The following is a 12,091-nucleotide window of genomic DNA, read 5'->3' as shown; positions in this document are numbered from 1 at the left end:
TTTAATTCTTTGGCTTTGGGCTTTAGGATAACAGAGGCCATTCCCCTAGGTCTCCTAAATATATGGATAACTCACTTCCTCAGGCAATCCTGAAGGAAACAAACTACCCAAGTGAGTGAACTGATGTGGAATTTAAGCAAGAGCCCAGTGTAAATGCTAACAGACATTGGCCTAAAAATATCTGCTGTTTTTACTGATGCAGAAAGAACGACACACAGCTCTGATAACTTGCCTCGTGGTGCGTCCTGCCAGGCTGTGCCTGGATCCAGGATGATTGCTGCATTTCCTGGTGATGTGAGGAGGTAAACGGATAACGTGGAAGTGTGGGAGGTAGAAACAAATCCTGTTTTCTTATAAGAATAACTGCAACTGAAGCCACAGTTAGGCACGGGAAACTATCAAGTGACGTATGTTGATAGACAATTCATTGTGGATGGCTAATAGAAGTATATGTATCTCTCTCCACAGTATGATATCTGTATGAAACTATTATGCCTGAATCAGTTGCTTGCTTTTGGCCTTGTACTTGACTTCAACTCGGTTACGTTTACTTAAGGCGTGGCGAAAGCTGCTCTATAAAGGAGAACAGGGATAGTGCCAGGCTGTCTGTCACTCTGTTGGTGTTGGCTGGAGAGTTACACCGGAGGCATTGCAGGTAAAACATCACTTTGCTGTTTTACTTAGTACAAGATGAAGCAGGTGAAATACAAGCAATAGTGCTGGAAAAGCACCACAGACACATTGAGAGGGATTTGTCTTGGGGAGACAGAATAAATTAGAGTCCCCGTCCTTAATGTTACCTGGAGGGAAAGAAAAGATGAATTTTCCATCCTTAGAAAGAGCTTTACAGTAAAACGGTAAGTTGTCAGAAGTAATTGGATCAAGTGGGAGTGGAGATCCTAAGAGGACGAGGACTCTATAGTTACTGTATGCTGCTGTTAAATGAGGTAGAAAAAAGGTATCTGGAACTGTCCTATGTTATGTATGCAAAATGAGGAGAAAATGGACTTAATAAATAGCCAGAAGGGAGTACTTCACAGACTGTTTGGAGCAGAAGGTCATGCAAGATGCCACTGGGAAAGTAATCTCCTGGAGAGTTGCCCAAGTGCCTGGCTTTGGTTTTGATTTTCTGAGGTACTCCAGGCTTTCTCACATTGTATGTACAAGGAGCTGTTGTCTATCTGGGGTTTGGGACGCCCAAGTTCAGGTCCCTGCTCTGTCTCTGCAGTTTGCTGTCGCTGTGGGCAAGCTGCTGAAAAGCAGCACTCTCATTTGTTTTTTCTCTGCAAGGAGAGCTAATAAACTCATGCTTTCCTTCATTATAAGACAATTCTGGAACTGACTCCCCGAAGTTTTTGCAGTGCTCCAAATACATGAATGACAGGATCTTAGAGGGAATGAGTGCTTGCATAACTGTTGCATATATTGAATGTTATGGGTGAGATGAAATGTACATTCGTAGTTTGGAGTGTTTGAGAGGGAACAGGGGAAGAAGGGCTGCTGACTTTTTGGGTTTTCTGGTATTCTTTGTAGTGTTTGAGAAAATTCAGCTGCTCTTCCTAAAGTACAGAAACCCAGCTAAGCCAACATATAATGGAAATGTTTTGAGAAAGTCGGTGGAGAAGAGAAGGTGGATAGTTCAGCTATGAAGTAGACACATGTTTCTAATTGCCTATTTCCACTTTCTACTCAACAAAAAATATCAGAAGCCATTGAAGGAAATTATGTCTGTACTCTGACATAAATCTTTATGCAAAGTGTAATTAGCTGTCAGTAGCATTTGCCACCACTGAGTACCTGATTATAATAGTTGCTTGACATCTTCCATGAATGAGTGCTGGAGGGAGACAAGACACACCCTTTGCTGCTGGCTTTTAAGCTGTTTAATGCAGAAAATGGTGGGTGCTTGGGGTTCCCAGGATAGTTTTTACAGGGGTCACCAAAATTTTTGTTCTGATATCCTCAAAGACTCCCCTTTCCTTCCTGTCCCTTCCGACTGTCACACCTGATCTCTTTTTCTCCTTTGCTCTGTAGCTTTTCCACTGCTCCCCTTCCCTCCCTCACCCTTTGTCACTTGGCCGTCCCTCTGAGACAGACAGCAGGAAGGATCTCTCTCTGCTGAGAAGGAAGAGGGACCAAAAAAGAGCAGTAGATGCAAAATTGGGCGTGATTCCTTTCTCCATTTCAGATAAATAAATGTGTTGGAGGAGATCCCAGGACTAAGTAAATGTATGTTTAACCCCTTCTGAATAATAATTTCCTTCCTTAGCTGAGACCCAGTCTCTTGTTTTTCTCCAGTGTTTCACAATACGTCTGAATCAGCTTTTGTGAGTGTTTGAAATCCCTCCCTCTCTCCCTACATCTTGTGGCAGGGAACAGTCCAAGGGCAACACCTCTGAGACGCATTGCATTATAACTTTGTCCCTTTAAACTCTTTCTGCCTCAAAGTTCAGTAATGGTAAGAAGCTCCCCAATCAGGCAGGCAATATTCTGCTTTAAAAGCTGTTGTGGTCTTTGCTGTTGCTGATGCACCCGTGAAAGCCAACCTGTGGCCAGGGCTCAGGATGCTGCTCCGAAAGAGGAGGCCAGCAGAGCGTGCTGGTGCGGACAATGCGGTGCTAGCCAGGTGTGTGTGACCCCGTGGGCTGCCTGCTCAGAGGCATGGACGGATGTAGAACTCGCGTACCTGTGCATGTCTGCCCGCAGACACAATGCTGAAGAAGTTATTCCTGCAAGGGAAAAGTAGTTAAGTGTATTATTTTCTTCAGTCTGGTTGCTAATTTATTCCGGATATGTTAAACAACGTAATTAAACACACTCACACACATGCTAAAAACTCTTGTTCACTGTCAGAAGAGAGGGAACGCATGTCAGACCCAGTCTTCAAGCTCTGTTAGTTTTAATTTGAGTTTTGGAATTAGTAATCAGTTTTGCTGGAACACTGTTGCAAGAAATAGATCTTAGCATGCATGGGGCCTGGGCACAGTTTCAAATGAATATTTGTTAAGAAGACGACATTCCCTTGTCGTGTTATGGTACATTACATGAGATTTATTTCCATTGTATTAAAAAATGCAAGCCCAAGGGGAATGTTCTCTCTTCTTGTTGGCTGAGGGTAATTTCTGAATTCCATCTGATTTTTTTTGTGGGGCTTTTAATTAAAACAAGGAGATGCAAACCCCCTTATTTTTCTAGGCTGTTGTTACAATGCCAGGAGGCCAAGTGACTTGAAGCACCAAGAAAGGTGATGACACTAAGTAAAAAGTGTGTATGTGGGGGGGGAGGTATTACACCTTCAGTGTGGCTGGTCTGTGTTTTTCACATATGTGAATGATTCACAATAAAAATCTGAGGCTTTGCTCTTACTGGAGCCATTTGCTCTCCTTGTACCATATCAGGAACATATCAGATCTACAGATAAGTTTGTTTGGTAGGAAAAGAGCCCTTTCACATACTTTTAAAAAAAAAAAAAAAAAAAAAAAAGGTGATGGCATCTGGTGGCTTGAAACTGAAACTAAGTGACTTTAGGCTAGCAATTAGCACAGTGAAGTTAATTAACTATTGGAGTGGCTTGCCCGGGGCACGTGGTGGATTTTCCAGTGCTAATTTATGAGAGGGTACATCTTAAGTGGAAGCCAGGAGCTAGGGGCAGGAATCGCTGGATCAAGTGCAGTGGCACATCATGCAAGAAGCCAGAGGAGGTGATCACAGTGATCCTTCCTGACCTTAAAAGTCTGCTAAGGCAGGGCTTCACCAGGGGCTTCTCTTTTCATAAGGAGAGGGACAAAAGGGGAATTATAGCTCAGGACAGTTAAAGTTTTGGTTTTGTGAGGGCAAGTGCAAATGAAGGGTGAAAGCTGGTGTGGATCTCAAGTTATATTTTGACCCAGCAACATGTAATTTTGCATGACAAAAGGTGCTGGAGGAACCAGGAGGCAAGGCAGGCTAAACAGCCTTCCTGCTACTTCTCTGAACTTGGAACTCCAGAACAGAGGTGTTTAGCTGAAGGAAGATCCCCAGGAGATGATGCACACGTGTTTGTCTCTCTGTACATCCATGTGGCTCTGGAGAGTGCACCTGAAAGCCCTTACTCTGGTTAGACAGAACAAATTGCTCTTTTAAAGCTCTGGTGCCACTGCCTGTCCAAACATGCAAGTTTTCTGCCTTCCTGTGCCCTTCTACTCGTGTCCCAGAAGCCCTCCCACCCCACAGTCCGGCACCTCCATGGATGATGCACTGCCTCCCTTTGGAACAAAAGTAGATCTTTGAGGGCGTGAGTCCTGCTGTGCTCTTTGAGTACAACAGGAGATTTTCACAACGGGAGATTTTATCTCCTGCATCCTTCCCTAGCTGTGCCAGCAAATATATTAGCAGGTGTTCACTTTTCCTAAGTGAATTGCCCCTTTCCTTTAGACACACTCACAAAGAGGGATTTGAACATGCTCCAGACTGGAATAGCTACAGATGCCACGCAATGACTGCCCAGTTTAAATATGAATCTACATTTCAGGTCTGTTTAAACACTGGCCTCCGAATGAACTACTGAGTTAAAAAACCCCAGACCTTGGTGCGCTCTCGTGTGAGCAAGTAGTGCAGGTGGGATCCAGGTCTGGATGTTGCAGCTTGGTCCCATCTCAGCACTGTAGCTTTAGGGAGTCTGGTGGAGCGTCTGTGTAAGCTGGTAGGAAGCTACCCCCTAATCTAGCAGGGGTCTTTGGAGCAGGTCCCAAGGAAAGGCAAGTTATCTGCCTTCTTTAGGTATCACAGGGAGTGACCATCAAGCGCTCACTTGTGGAAATGAAATAACTAACTTGAAAAATGCCCTGGGCACAGGTGTGATCCGTGGCCAGAAGAGTCCTGGGTACCTCTGAGCAGCCTCCCTGCTCACACCACCTCCCTCCTCCCCTGTGTCTGCAGCTCCTGCTCCATGCCCTACGCTCACTTATGTTGCAGATGTACCTCAATGCTAACACAGCGGCTTGCTAACAGCTTTGCTCTCTGTCCTCAGGGAAGACTCAAAATTGAATTTGTAGCAGTGACAGCACTGGTTTAAGATAAACCAGTTGGGATCTGACGACTACTCTTTCCCCAGGCATTTCCAGCTAATAAGGATTTTGTCACTGTGACTGCCCTCAGCTCTGCAAGCTGCTGCTCCACAATCCTCTTGGGGCAGGGTGGGAGGTGTTTGCTTTCCCACACACTCCTAAGGCACCACTTCAGATTGGGGAACTAATGGCAGTCCCTGTCTCTCCTTCACAGGAAAGGGCACAATGCTCGCCCCCGGCTCTGCTCTGACGTTGGAGCAGGGCTGGCAAACAACAGGAGCAACAGGAAGCCTCCATAACCTGAAGAAATTTAATAACCAGGACTTCGACCGCCTGCGAGCCTTGTGTCTGAGCCAAGGACTGCTTTTTGAGGATGCCACCTTCCCCGCTCACATCAGCTCCATTGGTCCCAACCTGCTCTCAGAGGATAAGCTGTGGCAAATACAATGGAAGAGGCCAACTGTGAGTTACGCCAGCTGGGGTGTTTCATAGCCCTGCTGCTGAATGGGAGCGCTGATGGCCAGAGGCTAAAGGCCTTTGCCTTGGGGAAGGAGATCTGTGCTGAGCAGGGAAGCAGACACCCAGGGGAACACTAGGAACGCAGCACTGAAAGGAGGGATCCTGGCTGTGGGATGTGTGGAGGGAAGATAGATAACCTCCGTGGCATTAATGATTTCATTGGGTGCATTTTTGTAGGAAGTTTGTTTCCACCTGTGAACCTCACTAGAACTAGTGTTCTCACTTTGACCTGCTTCTAGAGGACTTCGTGCAAATCTGAAAAGCTGTCAAATTCTATTAAAAATCTCTGATTTCTGTAATCCAAGTCACTGACTCAGCAATACCTATTTTAAAGTAATTGGGACAAGGCATGAAATGAAGTTTGTCTGCTGATTCCCAGTTGCAGTTTAATAGGCAGTTGTCATCATCTGGCATATGGATGTTTAAATTGGGAGGTGAAATCACATACTCAGCTCTTTCATCCTAGGACCTAATTCAGGGACTCTTTCCATGGTCAGACTGCACTGTATAGCACTGCTGTGTACCATTTGCTGCTGGTGCAGCTACTGGATTTGCCACGTGCTACCCTTTTGCTGGGTTTTGCTGAGTGCACTGCTAGTGCCTGGGGCCTTTGGCTTCCCTGGGCTGGAGCAAACCAGTTCATCTCCCTGCAGGCAACCCATTGGGGTGTAGAGACTGTAACTGTGAGATTGTAGAGACAGGACAAGACAACTAGAAAAGATTTATTTGGATGGCAGATGCAGGTAGGGCAACGAGGGTATGCTGGAGCTTGACTGGGAGGTGGCCTTAGCATAGCAGCAGCAGAGGCTACTGCTAACATGGACATTGAAAGCTATGGCTCACAGAAGGGAAGCAGGCTAGCCCAGGGAGCCTGCATAGCTGCTAAATGTGGAAGCCCGAACGGAAAGGTGGGAAGCCCCAGCCCTGCTGTGAAAGGAATGTGATGTAGTTGAAGTATCAGATGGAGCAGAAGCTGCAGCCTGGACACCAACAGGACTGTGGTGATAGGGATGGGGCCTGAGGCTTGAACTTCTCGCTACCCAGTGCTGCAGCAGGGCCTGAAAGTGTCAGAGAAATTGTGTGTACAGAGGTACAGGCACTTCCAATCTGTGTTGATGCTTTAACACGTGGCTTGGTAGGTGTGGAGGTGCTGGGTGCAGATGTCTGGGTGTCCTCTGTGGAGTTGCTAAGAAGGGATATTCTCCTCTGCAGAAGCAGCTCCTACTGCTGGCTGAACATCTGGGCTTCTCCTCAGGCAGCCTTTCTTCAAATCTGGGTCCAGTGAGAATGCAGCTGGTGCTGTGTTTTTTACACCAGCACTCTGCTTACAGGTTTGTAGCATGTGGGGATAATCTCTCTTGAAATAGGAGTTACAGTAGAAGAGTAACTAAAAAATGTAAAGGTGAGGAGTTAGTTGCCACTATTTCCAGACTGAGAAAGACGAAGATATGATAACTAAGCATTAGACTCACAAAAGACAAACATGGATATTAGAAAGGACTCTCAGGGGCATTTTAAAGATGAATAAGCTGGAATAAAATGTTATGATACAGTTCTGTTAAGTACTAACCACCCTGGCGTTTTTGCCGTTTGGGAGCAGCAGAGAAGCGTAGGATTTCAAAAGCATACAAACTGACTTAGAAACCCAAATACCACTAATTTTGAGGCACCACAGTGTGGGATGAACACCTATCCTACTCAAATATCCTGAGAGTTATTTCATGTGCAAAGGGACTGAAGTACCTTGCTAAAAGCAGAACCTGCTGCTGCTAATGCTTGAAGTTTGTCAGGTGAGGCAGGTGTTGGAGAATTCCCTTCCATTTTGCTGAATCCATGAAGATTAAGCTGATGAATGGAAAGTTTTCATGGAATCGGTTTCAAAATTTTACAGATGTCCTCTCCTTCCCAGCATTTCCCTTTTGAAGACTTTTTTCAGCAATCACTACACAGTTTCCAGCATCACCCCATGAAATTGACTGAAACCAATCGCATCCAACAATTTTCCAGAGTTTTTTCAGGAAGGAGTGGGATAAAAAGTCATTGACTTCGCCAAAGCTCTCCTCTGAAAAACTAAACTGTATACTCATGGCCCAGGGTTCACAATGCGAACATTGAAAAGCCTTTTCCTCTATTATAGAGGTTAAGGCAGCGTCACCAGCTGCTCTTCTACAACATACTCAAGGGACAAAAGTTGAGGCTACCGACTCCACTGGCTCATCTGGAACAGAAACCCAGGATGTCAGTGCTGAAGAAGGCTCCATTTTAAAATTTTTTTTCTTGATTTGACCAAAATTTCCACCTGTAGCCATTTCCTGACCAGCCAGGCTTCCTGCTGCTAGACAAGATGCAAGATGAAGGGCAATGGTGCCAACTGCCTGGGGAGCCCAGCCAGAAGTTCTCAAACATCACCACAACACCCGTGCTGTGTCATGGTGACATCAAAGCGTGCTCTTTGCCTCCTGGCAGAATGAAGCAGGGGCAGAAGAAGTTGCTAAATAGAAGTGGTTGCTTTTCATTTATAGAGCTGCAGATGTTTTGAGCCCAGGATCAGGAAGTAAATAAAACTGTATTTGCATTTCAAATGTCCTGAAAGGCCAGTGCTGCGTCCAGTTGCCTCTGGGAGTTGGTCCCTGGGGAGGAAGAGGGAAGGCTGCAGTGTTAGGAGTCAAAGTGCCCCATTCCCGAAGCTTTTCAGTTGGGCACCTTTCACCCGTGCAGAAATGTTCATAAATTCTTCGTTCTTAGGTCATTGCAATGCTAACTGTAAGGATACATGATGCCTAAACTACTTGGCAAAGAGATACCTATAATTTCCCCGAGGGAGACTTTCTTACCTGAATACATCTCCCAGAGAGCGAGTGTAGTTGCATCCTGCTGACCGAGCATGGCGAATTTAATCTATGTCTCAGCCTCCACCATTAGCTTCCTCTGACATTAAAAAAATTTAGCTGGAAATGTACCTGTGACACAACTGGCATCTTGGTCCTAATAATCTGTTAGGTTCCATTTTCTGAGTCATATAATATCTGGCTATTTAAGTGGTAGATAGCAATTATAACTGCTGTCATTGTTCCAGATCCGATTGAGCAGCTGAGGAACATGCTGCTTCTGTTTTACCTTGTACATTGTCAAGAGAATTGCCAATTACATTCAGAGTTTGCAGTCTTCATATCTGGGGGTAATGTATAAAGTAGAGAGAAAACAGCTTGATTTTTCAGACAGCAATAGTCAGTGGTGACAGTCAGAAACAACTTATTTTGACTTGTAAAGTGAGATGATTTAATATGGGAGTCCCTGAAGGGGGAGGTGGATCAGGAGCACCAAGGCAACATTTGAAATGTCACTTTTCCTAACTCTGCAGTAGTTGCAGTTTCCCATCAGATGGGAACTGCTTCAGGCTGTGTTTTCATCCCCAGGCCCTCAGTCTACGTCCATTGAAACGTGTGCCATTTGTAACAGCGATTTTGCATGTGGTACTTCAAGCGCTACTAGAGGTGGGGCTGGAGGTATCAGATACAGCAGGAGCTCTGCAATTAACTGGTCTTTTGGTTCATCCACAGTTTGGAGAAGTGGAAAAGAGTTCTATTTTAGACTGAACAAAGGATTTTCTATAGCTGGGCTTTTCTAAAGACCATTCAAAGGGAAATTCTCCTTGAAGAGTTATGTCAGATTTTAAAAACTGAGATGCTCCTTTAAAAAATGTTCAGAACACGTTCTTTCATTGTTTGGTGCTTTTCCTTCACACAAGCAATTGAGTGGAACAGAGGAAGTCACAAAATGATTTGCTGTTGCTGAATACGTGTTTTTAATCAATTAATGTTTTAGCTAAAGTTTTCACTCTGTTCTGATCATAATGCGAAATACTATACAGATGCAAAAAAACCCTGAATTAGGATGACCCAGACGTTGTGAATTGGGGTGGCACTGAATTCTGAGTGCTTTATTTTTGCTAACATTGGTTATATTTTCAAACATGGTATGTGTGAGGGGAGAGAGATTACCACGTATGCAGCAGCGCCCTGGTCCTGAACCAGGGATTCGCAACATGGTGCTTGATATGGTGCCCATTATAAACATCCTTAAGGAAAGTCCCCGATCTTCAGCACTTATGCTTTATAAAGCTAAAATGGGCAGAGGGTGAAGCTGCTGAAGGTTTTTCTAAAGTCTTCAAGATCACAGACTACTGCTCCTGCAGCTGCTCACCCTTCATCTCTTGGGGCCCCTGTAGCTATCTTATGGTGTGAGCAATTGCTGAGCAAGAGCTGGGGTAGGAGGATCTGTGCCCTGTTTAACATAGGCTGTGACTTGTGGTGGGGGCAACCAGAAGAGAGGGAAAAGCTGCAAGGTGGCCAAGAGAGGTTTGAGGGTCAGCATGAGAGAAATCCCTGAGTGCCTCTGATGTGACTTGTAGGGGGGTGTATGGTGAAAGGACCATCTGAAATAGCCAACATCGGTTTCCTCTGCATCATCGCAGTCTATTCGTAGCATCAGGGCATGGACTCCTTGGGTATTTGTCAGGGGAAGGGAAAAGCAGAGTCTAAATGAAGTTCTTGGATAGAGGCCACAGAAAGAGGCTGCTTTAGTGTGAACTCGAGCAAGGGATATACTTTGTTCCCTTAGCAGAGACTCAGGGAACTGTGCTATTGTACCTAGCATCTAAAAAGCTTTGGGGAAAATTATATGCTTTGAGTTGATGCTTGTTTGCTGGAAAAAGTGATTCGTCATTTGATTCAGTAATTTTGCAAAAGGGGTTGCTCACATTTTTTCCTCTCTTCCTCCGTCCCTACCCAAAGCAAATGTAACCTTCTTTCAGGAACAGAGTGCCTATAATGATTTTACACTGCTTTTAGTGGTTGGTATTTGTTTATTGGCATTTTATATAATTCCCAGAGATTTCCAGGGAGTAACATCAACATTAAGGAATTCTGAACTCAGGAACTGCCTAAATGAAAATGGGCCCTTTAAAAAAAATCATTTTGAAGTTAGGATCTTTCCAGACAGATAAGCTGAGCTGGAGTTCCTACTGCATCAGCCTTGGCCTGTCTGTAGCTGGAGGGGAGAAAAAGACAGTTTTTATTCAGGCAAGAAATCTGACAGCAGTTTGAAGTTAACCTAAAAATTTAGCTTTAATAGCACAGGGGACAAATGAAGAAAAACATACCAAAAAAAAAAAAAAAAAAGGAAAAAGAAATGTGGATTGTCACACGAGCTGCTTTAATCAGGTAAGTTATGAGAAATGTGTGGTGATGAGGGGTAGTGCTGTCCTGCACCGCCTCCAGGTCTCTCACTGCGGGGCCGTTCTCTGGCATGAGCCAAAGCCACCTGCCAGCTGTTCGTGGTGGAGTTCACAGCTTCAGTATATCCCAGAGGCCACAAGGCCCTTGGATCTTGTTCAGTATTTCTCCTTGATGAAAACCAAAATCAATTCACCTTATTTTTGAGTGTGCATGTGCAATCAGTGTAATTGAATGGGAGCAGCATTCCCAGGCTGCCATTGTCTCAGCTGTTGCCTACTCAGCTGATTGCATCTGACCTCCACTTCAGAGTTCATATCTTTGGGCTGTGGAAGCTGCATTGCATCACCATTTACTACATCTGTCTTTCTGCACAGGTTTCAGATGAGGAGCGTTTATTTGTGTAGTATCTCTGGGCTCTGTTTCTTTTGGAAAGGGCTGGTGAGGGGGGGAATGCACGCATCCCAGATTGAGGGGAAAGCAGCGCTCCTATGTTGGTCTGTTGACTCACCCGCTTCCCTGTTTCCCAGGCTGGGGAGTCAGCTAGCAGGATTATATGACTGCGGTGGCCAGAGGGGAATAGTTAATAATAACACTGTGCCACTTTCAAAACTTTAGCTTCTACTGAATGGTCTGAGTGGGAGGTTTCAAGACCTCTAAGGAAACTGTCTCTTAAAGGCTCAGGGTAGACAGGGCTACCTCCCTTGTTTACCTCCTTTATGTTTACCTCCTTTGTTTGCAGTTGTCATTGTTTTTTAGCACAGAGCTACACAAAGCAAACAGTTACAGGTAAAACCTGAGCTGGTTTCTGTTTCTGCTGGCTGTTGGACACCAGCACGACTTTACTTGTGGGCTCCCCACCTGTGCAGTGTCTGAGGCCCTCATTCCTCCATTGCGAGAGAGAGAGCTGGAACAAAGGTTTTTTTTTTTTTTTTAAGCAACTGAGGCACTTGTGTTGAAAACAGGCAATCAGGAATTAAGCTATTCTGCCGTAAAGCAGGGAATTGAGTTCTGGTGGTGCAAGCAAACCCCTTGAGATTAGCCTGGTTTTTTCCTGTCAAAATGTCAAAGAAAAGCAGAATATGAGTTTAAAAAAAACCCAAAAAACATTAGGCAGATTCAAGGAAACAGATTCCTGACTCCCATGAGGTCTAATAAACAAAATCTGTGGATAGAGCCTCCAGCCTGGGAAATCCTTTAGCCCCCAAGTGATGGAGAGTGGGAGGATGTATGCAGGAGGAGCATTAGTTTTGGCTTGCTCAGTTATCCTGCTCCCTCTCCAAGCTGTCAGAG

General features: G+C 45.0%; 1 protein-coding gene across 1 annotated transcript in view; it reads left to right on the top strand.

The window, feature by feature from the left end:
• The window catches only part of CAPN13 (calpain 13), a 68,077-nt gene that overhangs the window by 16,881 nt on the left and 39,105 nt on the right, over positions 1–12,091 (top strand). Inside the window, exon 9 of the mRNA XM_087776125.1 lies at positions 5,260–5,507. Coding sequence (XP_087632251.1) covers positions 5,260–5,507 — 248 coding nt within the window. The remainder of the gene's footprint in view (positions 1–5,259; positions 5,508–12,091) is intronic.

Source organism: Nipponia nippon, unplaced genomic scaffold (genome assembly GCF_047370975.1).
Source record: "Nipponia nippon isolate SJK-2023a ecotype South Korea unplaced genomic scaffold, ASM4737097v1 scaffold_4, whole genome shotgun sequence".
Taxonomy (NCBI): Eukaryota; Metazoa; Chordata; class Aves; order Pelecaniformes; family Threskiornithidae; genus Nipponia; species Nipponia nippon.
This window is presented reverse-complemented; position numbering and strand designations above follow the sequence as displayed.